This window comes from Ranitomeya variabilis, chromosome 5 (assembly GCF_051348905.1).
Source record: "Ranitomeya variabilis isolate aRanVar5 chromosome 5, aRanVar5.hap1, whole genome shotgun sequence".
In the NCBI taxonomy this organism is placed as follows: domain Eukaryota; kingdom Metazoa; phylum Chordata; class Amphibia; order Anura; family Dendrobatidae; genus Ranitomeya; species Ranitomeya variabilis.
The window spans coordinates 494,383,191-494,399,342 of NC_135236.1; the positions used below are offsets into that span (position 1 = coordinate 494,383,191).

Genomic DNA, 16,152 nt, shown 5'->3' on the forward strand with positions numbered 1-16,152 from the left:
ATCCGATATGCGGCAAGTATCGGAATCCCGGTATCGGAATCCCGGTATCGGAATTCCGATACCGCAAGTATCGGCCGATACCCGATACTTGCGGTATCGGAATGCTCAACACTAGTAGCCGGTGAACGTGCCTAAAAAATTCCTAGACGTCTCGAGCCAGCCTGAGGAACTAGCTACCCCTAAAGAGAAAGAAAGACCTCGCGTGCCTCCAGAGAAATAATCCCCAAAGATATAGAAGCCCCCAACAAATATTAACGGTGAAGTAAGAAGAAGGCACATACATAGGGATGAAATCAGATTCAGCAAAAGAGGCCCACTAGTACTAGAAAGCAGAAAATAGAGCAGGGGTCTATGCGATCAATAAAAAACCCTTACAAAATATCCATCCTGAGATTTCAAGAACCCACACACCAACTAACGGTGTGTGGGGAGAAACTCAGCACACTAGAGCAACCAGCAAGCGAGGGAATTACATTTTAGCAAGCTGGAACAGAAAACATGATAAACACTGCTGATCAAAAAATGAGCAAACAAAACTTAGCTTATCCTGGATGGACTGGGAGCAAGGTAGTCAGAAGAAATCTGAGTAGCACTGATTACATCGACAGCCGGCAACAAGTGGAAGTAAAACAGAGCTATATAGGAACCTCCCAGAGGATAACGAACCAGCTGATAGCCAGAGACCAGCAGGATAACAGGCAAAGCCACCAGGGGGAGCCCAAAGCAAAAGTCACACCATACCACCAGTGACCACAAGAGGGAGCCTGAACACAGAGTTTACAACAGTACCCCCCCCTTGAGGAGGGGTCACCGAACCCTCATGAAAACCACCAGGGCGATCAGGATGAGCCACATGGAAGGCACGAACCAAATCGGCTGCATGAACATCAGAGGCGACAACCCAAGAATTATCCTCCTGACCATAGCCCTTCCATTTAACCAAATACTGGAGCCTCCATCTAGAAATCCGAGAATCCAAGATCTTCTCCACCACGTATTCCAATTCTCCCTCAACCAGCACCGGGGCAGGAGGCTCAACCGGAGGAACCACAGGCACCACATACCTCCACAACAACGAGCGATGGAACACATTATGAATAGCAAATGATGCTGGGAGGTCCAGACGAAATGACACAGGGCCAAGGACTTCCAGAATCTTATAAGGACCGATAAACCGAGGCTTGAACTTAGGAGAGGAGACCTTCATAGGAACGAAGCGAGAAGACAACCACACCAAGTCCCCAACGCAAAGTCGGGGACCCACACAGCGACGGCGGTTGGCAAAGAGCTGACCCTTCTCTTGAGACAGCTTCAAATTGTCCACCACATGATTCCAAATCTGATACAACCTATCAACCACAACATCCACTCCAGGACAGTCAGAAGGCTCCACCTGACCCGCGGAAAATATGGGGATGAAACCCCGAATTACAAAAGAAAGGAGAAACCAAAGTAGCAGAACTAGCCCGATTATTAAGGGCAAACTCGGCCAACGGCAAAAAAGTAACCCAGTCGTCCTGATCAGCAGAAACAAAACATCTTAAATAAGTCTCCAAGGTCTGATTAGTTTGCTCGGTTTGGCCATTCGTCTGAGGATGGAAGGCCGACGAAAAAGACAAATCAATGCCCAATTTAGCACAAAAGGTCCGCCAAAATCTAGACACAAACTGGGATCCTCTGTCAGAAACAATGTTCTCAGGAATCCCGTGCAAACGAACCACATTTTGAAAAAACAGTGGAACCAACTCGGAGGAGGAAGGCAACTTAGGCAAGGGCACCAAATGGACCATCTTAGAAAAACGATCACACACCACCCAAATGACAGACATTCTCTGAGAGACAGGGAGATCTGAAATAAAATCCATGGAAATGTGCGTCCAAGGCCTCTTCGGGACAGGCAAAAGTAACAGCAAACCTTTGGCTCGAGAACAGCAAGTCTTAGCCCGAGCACAAATTCCACAAGACTGCACAAAGGAACGCACATCCCGCGACAAGGAAGGCCACCAAAAAGACCTGGCCACCAAGTCTCTGGTACCAAATATTCCAGGATGGCCCGCCAACACCGAAGAATGAACCTCGGAGAGGACTCTGTTGGTCAATCTATCCGGGACAAACAGTCTCTCCGGTGGACAGCGATCAGGTCTATCCGCCTGAAACTCTTGCAGCACACGTCGCAAATCTGGGGAGATGGCAGACAAAATCACCCCTTCTCTAAGAATACCAGCCGGCTCTGAATCTCCAGGAGAGTCAGGCACAAAACTCCTAGAAAGAGCATCAGCCTTCACATTCTTCGAACCAGGCAGGTACGAAACCACAAAATCAAAACGAGAGAAAAACAACGACCAACGAGCCTGTCTGGGATTCAGCCGCTTGGCCAACTCGAGATAAATCAAATTCTTGTGATCAGTCAAGACCACCACACGATGCTTAGCTCCCTCGAGCCAATGTCGCCACTCCTCAAATGCCCACTTCATAGCCAACAACTCCCGATTACCGACATCATAATTCCGCTCGGCAGGCGAAAACTTTCTTGAAAAGAAAGCACATGGCTTCATCACAGAGTCATCGGAGCTTCTCTGCGACAAAAAAGCCCCCGCTCCAATCTCGGAAGCATCAACCTCCACCTGGAAGGGAAGTGAGACATCTGGCTGACATAAGACCGGAGCCGAAGAAAACCGGCGCTTCAGCTCCCGAAAGGCCTCCACAGCCGCAGAGGACCAATTAGTCACATCAGAACCTTTCTTGGTCAAATCCGTCAAAGGCTTAACAACACCAGAAAAATTAGCTATGAAGCGACGGTAAAAATTAGCAAAACCCAAGAACTTCTGAAGACTCTTAACCGATGTAGGCTGCGTCCAGTCATGAATAGCCTGAACCTTGACTGGGTCCATCTCAATAGTAGAAGGAGAAAAAATGAAACCCAAAAAAGAAATCTTCTGGACTCCAAAAAGACATTTTGAGCCCTTCACAAATAAAGCATTGTCACGCAGGACCTGAAAGACCATCCTGACCTGCTTAACATGAGACTCCCAATCATCCAAAAAAACCAGAATATCATCCAGATACACAATCATAAACTTATCCAGATATTCACGGAAGATGTCATGCATAAAGGACTGAAAGACTGAAGGAGCATTAGAAAGTCCAAAAGGCATCACCAGGTACTCAAAATGGCCTTCAGGCGTATTAAATGCAGTTTTCCATTCATCACCCTGTTTTATACGCACAAGGTTATACGCACCACGAAGATCTATCTTGGTGAACCAACTAGACCCCCTAATGCGAGCAAACAAATCAGTTAACAATGGCAAAGGATACTGAAATTTGACCGTGATTTTATTCAAAAGGCGATAATCAATACAAGGTCTCAGGGAACCATCCTTCTTAGCCACAAAAAAGAATCCCGCACCAAGAGGGGAAGAGGACGGGCGAATATGTCCCTTCTCCAAAGACTCCTTTATATAACTCCGCATGGCAGCATGCTCCGGCACAGATAAATTGAAAAGTCGTCCCTTAGGAAACTTACTACCAGGAATCAAATTTATAGCACAATCACAGTCCCTATGAGGAGGTAGAGAATTGAGTTTGGGCTCATTAAATACATCCTGGTAGTCTGACAAAAACGCAGGGACTTCAGAAGGAGTGGACGAAGCAATTGACACCACAGGAGCGTCACTATGAATTCCCTGACAACCCCAACTTGACACAGACATAGCTTTCCAATCCAGGACTGGATTATGAGTCTGCAACCATGGTAGACCCAACACGACAACATCATGCAAATTATGCAATACAAGAAAGCGAATCACCTCCTGATGAACAGGAGTCATGCACATGGTCACTTGTGTCCAGTACTGAGGTCTATTCGTAGCCAATGGCGTAGAGTCAATTCCCCTTAGTGGAATAGGGAATTTTAAAGGCTCCAAATCAAAACCACAGCGCCTGGCAAATGACCAATCCATCAGACTCAGGGCAGCACCTGAATCTACAAAGGCATTAACCGGGTAAGATGACAGGGAACAAATCAGGGTAACAGACAAAATGAACTTAGGCTGTAAAGTACCAATGGTGACAGATTTATCAACCTTTTTTTTGCGCTTAGAGCATGCTGAGATAACATGAGCTGAGTCACCACAGTAAAAGCACAACCCATTTTGCCGTCTATAGTTTTGCCGTTCACTTCTGGTCAGAATTCTGTCACATTGCATAGATTCAGGTGTCTGTTCAGAAGACACCGCCAAATGGTGCACAGGTTTGCGCTCCCGCAACCGCCGATCAATCTGAATGGCCAGAGTCATTGACTCATTCAGACCTGCAGGCGTAGGGAACCCCACCATGACATTCTTAATGGCTTCAGAAAGACCTTCTCTGAAATTTGCAGCCAGGGCACACTCATTCCACTGAGCTTCATCTTGCCCCTGCGAGAGGGCCAATAACGCTTTTTCAGCCTGGTTCTCAAGATTAGGTTCCTCATAGAGCAATCCAAGGGCCAGAAAAAACGCATCCACACTGAGCAATGCAGGATCCCCTGGCGCCAATGCGAAGGCCCAATCTTGAGGGTCACCACGCAAAAAGGAAATAATAATCCTAACTTGCTGAACGGCATCACCAGAGGAACGAGGTTTCAAAGAAAGAAACAACTTACAATTGTTCTTAAAATTTAGGAACCTAGATCTATCTCCAGAAAACAACTCCGGAATAGGTATCCTAGGCTCAGACATAGGACTGTGAACAACAAAATCCTGAATACTCTGAACTCTAGCAGCAAGATGATCCAGACTGGAAGCCAAGCTCTGGACATCCATGTCAGCAGCTGAACTCAGAGCCACACCAAGATTAAGAGGAGGAGAGAAGCTAGCACAGCAGCTAGACACACGGCAACAACAAGAAAAAAAAAAATTTCTCAAGGCTTCTTTTCTCCTGCTTCTGCCATGCAATTAACACTTTGCGGGCCGGCTGTACTGTTATGATCCCTAGTGACTGAGGATCACAAATAGATCAGCAAGTGATTAAACTAAGGACAAGCTCTAGGGAGATGGTAACTGGACTGATCGCAAATCTGAACCTATCCAAAACAACTAGAGGTAGCCGGTGAACGTGCCTAAAAAATTCCTAGACGTCTCGAGCCAGCCTGAGGAACTAGCTACCCCTAAAGAGAAAGAAAGACCTCACTTGCCTCCAGAGAAATAATCCCCAAAGATATAGAAGCCCCCAACAAATATTAACAGTGAAGTAAGAAGAAGGCACATACATAGGGATGAAATCAGATTCAGCAAAAGAGGCCCACTAGTACTAGAAAGCAGAAAATAGAGCAGGGGTCTATGCGATCAATAAAAAACTCTTACAAAATATCCATCCTGAGATTTCAAGAACCCACACACCAACTAATGGTGTGTGGGGAGAAACTCAGCACACTAGAGCAACCAGCAAGCGAGGGAATTACATTTTAGCAAGCTGGAACAGAAAACATGATAAACACTGCTGATCAAAAAATGAGCAAACAAAACTTAGCTTATCCTGGATGGACTGGGAGCAAGGAAGTCAGAAGGAATCTGAGTAGCACTGATTACATCGACAGCCGGCAACAAGTGGAAGTAAAACAGAGCTATATAGGAACCTCCCAGATGATAACGAACCAGCTGATAGCCAGAGACCAGCAGGATAACAGGCAAAGCCACCAGGGGGAGCCCAAAGCAAAAGTCACACCATACCACCAGTGACCACAAGAGGGAGCCTGAACACAGAGTTCACAACAGTAACCATCCTCTCCTCCTCACGACACATAACCACTGCATCAGGCCATCCATGCTGGACAGGCATGAAGCTGGGATTAAGAGTCCCCTCTGTAGCACAGAGCAAAAAATACTGTTCCTCCTCATCCTTCTTCTCCTGTTCCTCGTCATCACCCAATGTGGCCTGTGTGAGGCTGGCTGTGTGGTATCAGCCACTGTACAATCTTGCTCCATAGCCACCCGCTTGGCATTGGGCAGCATGTACTTGCAATGATCAGAACACACAGGTGCCTGAATTTCCCCCACCCTCCCTCACTCCCTCCTGTTAAATCTCTCCCTACTAAATCCCCACTTAACAAACAAAAACAAGTAATCTTAACAGTCTTCAGCTCTTAAAAGAGATTCTTGGAATATATAGCGCTCACTATAACTTTCTATCACTCTCCCTACGCTCTTTTTACTCTCCCTACACTGAAAATATGCTCTCTCTATGCCGTTTCTGGCTGCAATGTGCGCAAGATGTGTGCTGGCAGCCTTGAAATAGTCCCTATAATGCTGGAAGGCCAGCCAATCACAGTAATGCCACACTAAAGATGGCACCGACATTATTGTGATTGGCAAGCCAGCCCAGTATGTTCATTGGCTTCAAATAAAGTGCCAAACATGCTGGGCGGGTCGCTCGAATATACCGAGGCAAATATCTAATTACTCGAGTAATGAATAGTCCGAATACCGTACTATTCGTGCGAGTAACGAATAGTGCCAAATGTATTCGCTCATCACTAATTTCAATGCATGAGTTTTGCAGTGCACTAGACTAGTAGTCAGACTATAAAATGATTAATTCCCATAAAGTGACATTGCGGTTTGCAGCTTTAAACTAGGGTCTTCTTTTACAATTTCCAAAAATTGCAAAAAAAATGACAAATTGCTGCTAAACTTTTAACCTTTCTAATATCCTAACAAAAAATATATTTTAAAAGATGCTGATGTAAAGTAGACAAATGGCAAATGTTATTTATTAATTATTTTGTGAGGCATTACTATCTGTTTTAAAGGCATAAAAATGCAAAGTTTGAAAATTGCTTAATTTAATTTTGACAAATTTTATATATTTTTGTTAATCCATGTAATCATATCATCCTAAATATACCACAAAGTTCAATGTGTCATGAAAAAGCTATCTCGGAACCACTGTTTTATATAATAGCACACCAAAGATATTGCTACATAAAGAAACACGTCAGATTTGAAAAATTTGACCTGGTGAGGAGGGTGAAAACAATATTCGGCAGAAAGAAGTTATTGGGAAGAGAGGTGAAAGCCGCTACCAGAGGAGACTGGCAGTGGCTTTTCTTACAAAGGGCAAAGAGGCTTCAGCATTTGTGATCAAACTGACAGAACCTTATTTCATTGAATTTAATCTGTTGAGGTTGATTCGGTAGGCTCCAATGCTCATTACTTAGTAGTCAAAATTTTTGTATGGGTAATATAATAGTATAGATGGTAGAATCTTTTGAAATTTAAAAATGCCAAGCATGACAATTTTTTACCCAAAAAATTGATTAGCAAAGAATTGATTTGCCACGAATCACAATATTGCAAAATTTCCATTTGCTGTGAAAAGACTCCAACCTCTTTCAAACTTCTTAAAACAAACGTAATCTTAATAATGTCCAAGTTACCTCACAATAGAGGTTAATTGTCCAAAAATTATCCCTCTTAGTCATTTTTGAACAGGCAGACTACTCTGTGCAGAACTAATGGTGTCATTGCTCTATACTAATACACTGGTCAAAGGCAAAAGAAGCCAATTGTAGCCTGAATTTGACAGTACTTCTGCTCAGATGACTGGTGCTGTTGCTTTGACTGCTGCTAGTAGCGCCCACATTTTTTGCAGTTGTATGTTTTTTCTTTTACGCTACCTCATGCATTGCCATTGTTGCTTTTACATTTACCATATATTTTGTACAATACCATAATTTTCACTATCTTTTCATCCCCAAAAGGACATAATAAGACATGCTAAGTAGTTAAAGTCCCAAAAAATCCAGTACTTGAAACAGAGCACTATATTAGTGTGTCATATATGGATAAAACATTTGACTTGTAAAACAGGTGTGCAAAAAAAAAGTTTAGGGAATTATATTTTGTTTTTTTAATTATTCTTCCTTTACAAAAAAATAACTCAGCAAAATCTCTCGTGACAAGCAAGCACGTCGTCTCTGATGAACACCGACTTCTGATTTTATTTTTCTGTAAAAAATATTGTGCTGTTTTGCTTCTGTTTTTAGTGCATTAAGGATGAAGAAAAAAATCTTTAATTGTAATTCAAATGCATCAGGACAGATGTCGGCTCACTATATCACTGATCAACCATACTGAGTCTGGCACTGCTGCTACTATCACCTCTGCTACTTTCAACTTCTTCAGTTCTACAGTTATTCAACACCTTACCGTCTGGAGTATTTGTCCAACATTTTAGGGCTTTCTCTTCCTATCTCTATTGCCGTCCTGTGAGTTCGGATGTCCTATTGCTATTCCAAATCACTCTTAAAATGGCTGCTGTATTAAATACATCAGTTAAATACAGGATATGACAGTCCCTCCTGATCGGTTGTGTATACAATATAAGGTGATAGCTGCAAGACATTATGGAGAAAGTGTGCATGGTTGCGCTTGAGGTCATGTCAGCCCTCTGTAGATAATACAATCTTTTGCAATGTGTGAAAAGTTGTTGGGATTTTTAAGAGTAATTCACACAAATAAAATCACAAATTGTTTGCATTTGCAGGGACCTGCACATTTCACTAAATTTTACACAAATTTGATTTGCATCAAATTATTTCTACTTAATAGTATCGGAGGCTTTTGAATTTGGAGTGATCTTAGGAGGAAATGTTAGCTTGCTGCTAATCTTCAGACATTATGAATCGGATGTTTTTAAACTAAATATTTGTCCCTTGCTTTGTGCAACTACCTAAATCTGTATCAATGCACTACAGATACAGACTACCGCTCATCAGCTGTCAGGTTTTGTGACAGCATGTGTCTCTATTTCAATATCAGAGTACAGAACACTGCCACTTAACAGTGTGCAGGGCAAGCAAGTATATTTGCTGTTTCAAAAAGCCATTGGCCTCAATTCTTCAAGACCATTGTTTTTCGCGCCTTTTTTGATGAGAGGGTAAAATGATCCTAATTTATTAGTAGCTGTACACATCCTATGGAATCCGGTGTGTCTGAAAAGTGCGTTCGTCTGTGTCTCGCCACAAATCTTACTCCATTCGGGGACTAGAGTAAGATTTATGGAGTAAGGAACGCTGCTACTTGTCATGAATTTGATGATTGCCCTGGCTTTGCCTATTTTGTCAGATCTGGGTAAAGATAGTGTCAGACTGCCGAAATTCACAAAACTTTAGAGTAGCCTTGCGATGCACCACATTTTCAAATCTTTTTATTCTAGATTTCTGGTGTAAAACCTTTGATGAGTCGGGGCCATTGTGCTTTATAAGTTCGATGTTTGATTGACATTAGACACATAAGGTTTTTCCCTACATAACTTACACTCAATGGGCAAAGGGCAAATTAAGAAAAAAAAAGCCTATACTTACCTTCCAGACTGGCCATGCTCCTCCACATTCGCTACTGCATCCCCTGTCATCAACATCCGGTGTAATGTAACATGGCGGATGCAGATTGGCTGGAATATTTACATTTTTCCAAGCTTTCTTTTGCTGCTTGAATAGAATGTGAACACTGCAGCCAATCATAGGTAATTTGACATTCCATTCCGGTATCCCTAATGGGTATGCAGTAGCAAGTGAGTAGGACCCGCCACTGGCCTGGAAGGTCAATATAGAGTTTTTTTTGTCTTTGTTAAGGTCCATTAAGGATAAGTTGCAAAGTAGGTGACTGTATTTTACAAGCTATATTTCATTATCACCGGATAATTGATGTGTGATAATAATATAAAACTGACAAACCAACTTCCAGAACATCCAACAATGATGGCACCCTTTATATCACTCACTTGCAATCACATGTTTCTGATGCAGTATAGATGCTGTCGAGGACAAATTGTCATGAAGCAAAAAAGCAGAGCCGGCACCTGAAATCAAGTACAGGAAGGAGAAAATACAGAGGCACAGTGCAGCATAGGTAGGAGTGAGAAAGGTAAAGCAGACAATTATGTCTGATCAATTACTGATACATAATAAAGCATACAATACAAACATATGCAATGATATCATGTGCAACAGTATAGCATATGAATATTTATATAAGTGCATAACACATTCAAGAAAGAATTAGAAGTTCTAACAAATATCAACATTACAAGTGTTACAAATCTATTGATTAGATCCAAGTCGAAGTGCCAATTGTATGTATTATATGCAATAATCTAGTGGTGTGATTTAATATATTTGATAAATTTATCTTTAAGTGTCAAATCTGTTTACAACTTTTAATTTAGGGTTGTTTTGTATAGAAATATATATCGTATATATGTAGAAAACATTTAGCACAGACCTAACTACGTTGTTGCATTTTATTCCATTACTATACATAAACTATAGATGTTATTTTAAAGTGACACCACAAGGTGGCAGTATGTGACTGTATGTTCACGGAATATACTGACTGATCGTCAGTTCTTTTCTGCAAAGCTGGACTTGGCATAAAGTGTTTCATTAACATATGTTTACTAAAACGCGTCAATTCTTTTTTTGTTTCTTTATTATTGGTGCATTTTATGTCCCTGGAGTATTTTTTTAAGCAAGATGTTGCATTTTCCAAATAGGTTTTCTTGTAAAAAAAAAAAAAACACTTGAAAAAAAATACTTGTTAAAAAAAGACCCCAAGAAAAAAAAAGATGGATATTATGATGTTTTTTTACAAGACAGACGGAAAAGCTAAAAGAAAGCTGTGTGTTACATAAGCTTGAATCTAACAGCTTTTTCATTGGCTACAAATTGAAAACTGTGGCCTTGATTAATCTTTGTTTTTGTGCTTAATTTATGTCTTGTTTTTTTTTTGCTTGCACGCAATTAAATATTCTAATTGTGTCTTTTTATAAGTTTATATGTGCGTGGCCTTTTTTGGGGGGGTTGTTTCATTCTGTATGTGAAGTTTAGAGATTCCAGAGGTTTTTCTCCTGATTCTTCAAATGCAATTTTTTTAAAGAAGTCACAACTTTTCGAGCAACTCGGCTCCAGTTTCCCTTTTCCTTCTCCTCCTGGAGTGGATTTTTGAGTATGCCAGTATTTTGGCGCAATTTTTGCTCGATTTTAGTTTAAGACAGACAAAAAGCACATTTTTTATACTTTGCGCTAAATTCATAAATTATGTGTGCCATTTTGAAGAATTTGGAGTCAATGGAAACTAATACCACAAGAAAAAAAAGGAAAGTGACTTAAAAACTGCAGATGATAAATCGGGCCTATGTGGACAGTATTACAATCATAAAGGACACGGGCCACACCTTAGAGATTTTAGAAACAATTGAGTGGAATCCCAAGTATATTTTGGCAACGTTGGATATTAAATCCTTATATACTGTCATCAATCAGGACATGGGATGCCAGGCATCTGGGGATTTTTTGAAAAAATTAGGGGTATACTCCAGTAATCAAATTGAGTATATACAGGAATGTATAATGTTTATTACCAAGCACAATTATTTCATGTATGAGGGACGTTTTTTCCTACAACAATGGGGCACGGCAATGGGGACACGTTTTGCCCCATCTTTTGCAAACATATACGTAGCCAAGTGGGAGGAGTCGGCCATCTACGAAAACGGCCAATTACGTACGGGAGTGGTATTGTGGCGTCGTTTTATTGACGACGTCATACTTATTTGGGAGGGCACCAGGTCTGATCTAGACACATTTATCCTTGGTTTAAACACCAATAATTTTGGCTTGGAGTTCACACCTACCATAAGTGACAGCACTATCAACTTCCTGGATCTTCACATCTTTATAGAAGGGGGCCATCTGCGCACAAAATGTCATCGCAAGGAAGTTGACTCAAATAGTTTTATTCATACCACCAGCTGTCACCTACCGGTGTGGCTCACGAATATCCCGAAGGGGCAATTCACCAGGATTCGGCGCAATTGCACCAACCTTAGTGATTTCGAGCAGGAATCTGAATACCTCACACAACAGTTCCTGGAGAAGGGTTGTGCTCTGCCATTGGTCGAACGGGCAGTAAATGAAGCAAGGTCTATACCCAGGAGCACCCTGATACATAGATCCAGATCCGATTTCCAAAGAACGGAAACTATCCCTGAACAGATTAAACAACTGCCAATTATTACACAGTTTCATGCAGGATATAAGCAATTTCAGGGTATCATACGTAAACACTGGGCAATTCTTCAGAGGGATAGGATCATAGGGGAGCATTTACCATCATATCCCAGGTTTGTATACAGGAGAGCCCAGACTTTAAATAATCTTCTGGCCCCTACAGCGAAACTGGCTGGCCATAAGCAGGAGTTGGTGCGCAGCCAGCAACCTGATTCTAACATGGGTTTCACACCATGTGGGGGGTGTTTTTGCTGTATTAGTACAGGTTTAAATAGGAGGTGCCAGGCTACATTTAGGAATTCGGATAATACTGAAATATTTGAGATTCAGGACAAAATAACATGTTTCTCATCAGGAATAATCTACCTAATTCAATGTCCATGTGGGAAATTGTATGTTGGTAGGACTAAGAGGAAATTAGTGGTACGAATAAAGGAGCATCTGAGAAATATTCAGAAAGGGTTCCTAGGTCACCCCCTATCCCGTCACTTTAAAGAGAAACACAATATGAGTGTCAAAGGGGTGCAATTTTGTGGGATCCAAAAGGTCCGTCAAAATCCAAGGGGGGGCGATTTCCTGAAACAGATGTCAAAAATTGAGTCTGAGTGGATATTTAGGTTGGACTGCCTTACTCCCAAAGGCTTGAATCACGACTTTGAACTATATGCCTTTTAATGACACGTGTGGAGTTCTGTGCCCAAGTGGCACGTTTAAATCTGTTATGGTCACTTTTAAATAAGGTCTGGAGGTAGTGGAGATACATTTATATAAATAATTTAGGGACATGTTTTTTAGCATATTTTAAGTACTGGTCCAGTTTTGAATCCATGAGGATTGTACATGGTTTTAAATAATAAAGATCGTTTTTACATATTTTGTATTTTTCCTATATTTGTATTTTTATATTTTTATGCATATTTGCTCATTGTGGCAAATAGCCATTTAATAAACACATATTTATATTTTTAATGCGGTATATACCATTCTGAATATGGTCCAGAGCGAGTTTTTGTTTGGAGGTCCTAATAATAGTTGATAGGAAGCGTATATTCTTTCACAACCCTGATATGATAAGGTAACATCAATGTGGTGCGACAAATAGGTTGCTATTTTAGACCTATATTAAGTAGGGCAGGTGGGGTGGGACCTCAAGCCCTGAGGGGCAGGCACAGGTGTACAGTGGAGGTATAAAATAGAGGAGTTCCTAGATAGGGCACCAACCCTGATGAAGAAGGGCGATTACCCTTCGAAACGCGTCGGTTAGTCTTTTTGTCCTAGCAGGGCTCCGTAGGCTCGTGACGTCACACGCCGCTTGTCAGCGGCGGCCATTTTTTTCTTCAGTGTAACCAGGGACGCCTCCGGCCGGGACGTCTTCCTGGCTCTACACTGAGCAGCCACATCTATCAGACCTGCACGGCTCCAGGCGGCATCAACCATCGTCCGCCCACCTGTCCACCATCACACGCAGGTCATCTCATCCCCGCACCTGCCGGGTCTATTGGGGGGACAGACACATCACCTCCGGGAATCACACCGAGCAGATCAGCGGGATCACAACACAGTGTATCTGTTCCCTGCAGACCATACCTCCATTCGGTAAGAACTTATGCACGGTCGTGCCTATCACCTATTGTCATATATATTGTCATATATATTCATGTGGTTTTTGGTTTTTGTTAGCCAGGTTCTGTTTGTATCACCCAAGCGCGGTATCAGTTGTTATAAGTATTACAATCATGATAAATGATGAGATTTGAGTTGTTTCCATCTATTTTATTTCTTAGAACTTTTTTCTGTTTTATACCAATTTTTATTGTGCAAACTAACAGCATAAAAAGTGATAATCAATTACACATTTTGTAGTAAACAAACCCTACTGTTACTATCAGCTAATTATTATTATTATTACTACAATAGAGAAATATCAGCTGTAATGAATCATTGCTAGGATTATTGTCAATATCTTTATTAAAGGGCACCTGTCACCCCGTTTTTTCGGTATGAGATAAAAATACTGTTAAATAGGGCCTGAGCTGTGCATTACAATAGTGTAGTTTGTGGACCCCGATTCCCCACCTATGCTGCCGAAATACGTTACCAAAGTAGTCGTTTTCGCCTGTCAATCAGGCTGGTCAGGTCGGATGGGCGTGGTGTCTTCCCCCAGATCTTGCGTAGTTTTCCGTTGGTGGCGTAGTGGTGTGCGCATGTCCAACGTCCCCAATCCTGCACAGGGGTGTGAAAATAGCAGCGATGTCCGTTATTCCATTGGTGGTCGGTGGGCGCGGCCATCTTGCTTTGGCCGCGCGTGCGCAGAAGCGGCGCTCTGCTGGCCGCGGCTTCAGGAAAATGGCCGCGGGCATCCGCGCGTGCGCAGATGGCTATCACGGCGGCCATTTTCGTGAAGCAGAGTTCGCATCTCGGCTTCACGAAAATGGTCGCCGCGATAGCCATCTGCGCACGCGCGGATGCCCGCGGCCATTTTCCTGAAGCCGCGGCCAGCAGAGCGCCGCTTCTGCGCACGCGCGGCCAAAGCAAGATGGCCGCGCCCACCGACCACCAATGGAATAACGGACATCGCTGCTATTTTCACACCCCTGTGCAGGATTTGGGACCTTGGACATGCGCACACCACTACGCCACCAACGGAAAACTACGCAAGATCTGGGGGAAGACACCACGCCCATCCGACCTGACCAGCCTGATTGACAGGCGAAAACGACTACTTTGGTAACGTATTTCGGCAGCATAGGTAGGGAATCGGGGTCCACAAAATACACTGTTGTAATGCACAGCTCAGGCCCTATTTAACAGTATTTTTATCTCATACCGAAAAAATGGGGTGACAGGTTCCCTTTAAAGAACCATGTTAATTAAAAAAGCCAATAGCAGTGAAACGTGGGCAAAGATGATGGGAAGGCATGTGAAGGCATATTGATGCTGGCATCGTAACAGATAGTGCACTAATGTCAGCACACAGAGAAGTTATGTTTTCCAGTTATGTACATGCAGAAAGTAAATAGAAATTAGTTCTTTAAAAATCTCATTTTCTCAATTTAATGAGGCTCTAAGTGTTTTTTTGTATACTAGCACATTCACACATTTCTAGTTGCTCACTGGGCTTCATCTGTATGGGTAGAAGTTTCCTGATTACATACATATATATTTTATATATTATAAATATATCATATATCACTTATCATATCATTATATATATATATATATATATATATATATACATATATACAGTCTATTATATGTATATCTATATATAATTGTCTAAGGGGTACTTCCGTCTTTCTGTCGGCAACTTCCGTAATGGAAATCCCGCGTCGCTGATTGGTCTCGCCAGCTGCCTGTCCTGGCTGCCGCGACCAATCAGCGACGGGCACAGTCCGATTAGTCCCTCCCTACTCCCCTGCAGTCAGTGCCTGGCGCCCGCTCCATACTCCCCTCCGGTCACCGCTCACAGAGGGTTAATGCCACGGGTAACGCACTCCGTTATCGCTGCTATTAACCCTGTGTCCCCAACTTTTTACTATTGATGCTGCCTATGCAGCATCAATAGTAAAAAGATCTAAAGTTAAAAATAATAAAGAAACAAAAAACCTGCTATTCTCACCTTCCGTCATTCGACGATGCGCTCGCACCTGTCGCCATCTTCCGTTCCCAGAGATGCATTGCAAAATTACCCAGAAGACTTAGCGGTCTTGCGAGACCGCTAAGTCATCTGGGTAATTTCGCAATGCATCCTGGGAACGGAAGATCGTGGCAGCCACGTGCGCATTGCCAGAGCTTCACTGGATCCCGGTGGGTGAGTATATAACTATTTTTTATTTTAATTATTTTTTTTAACAGGGATATGGTGCCCACACTGCTAAATACTACATGGCCTGTGTTACATACTACATGGCTGCTATATACTACATGGGCAGTGTTATATAGCATGTGGGCAGTGCTATATATTACATGGCCAGTGTTATATACTGCATGGGCTGTGCTATATATTACGTGGGCTGTGTTATATACTACGTGGGCTGTGTTACATACTGTGTGGCTGCTATATACTACATGGGCAGTGTTATATACTGCGTAGCCTGTGC

The 16,152-nt window shown here is 42.4% G+C and overlaps 1 protein-coding gene across 2 annotated transcripts in view; it reads right to left on the reverse strand.

Moving 5' to 3' along the window:
* Positions 1 to 16,152, reverse strand: part of PAH (phenylalanine hydroxylase) — a 191,691-nt gene that overhangs the window by 77,797 nt on the left and 97,742 nt on the right. Inside the window, exon 4 of one of the 2 annotated variants that reach the window (XM_077265625.1) lies at positions 9,766 to 9,843. The exons of the other annotated variant lie outside the window; for it this stretch is intronic. Within the exon in view, the coding sequence (XP_077121740.1) occupies positions 9,766 to 9,843 (78 nt within the window). The remainder of the gene's footprint in view (positions 1 to 9,765; positions 9,844 to 16,152) is intronic. 2 annotated transcript variants of the gene reach the window in all.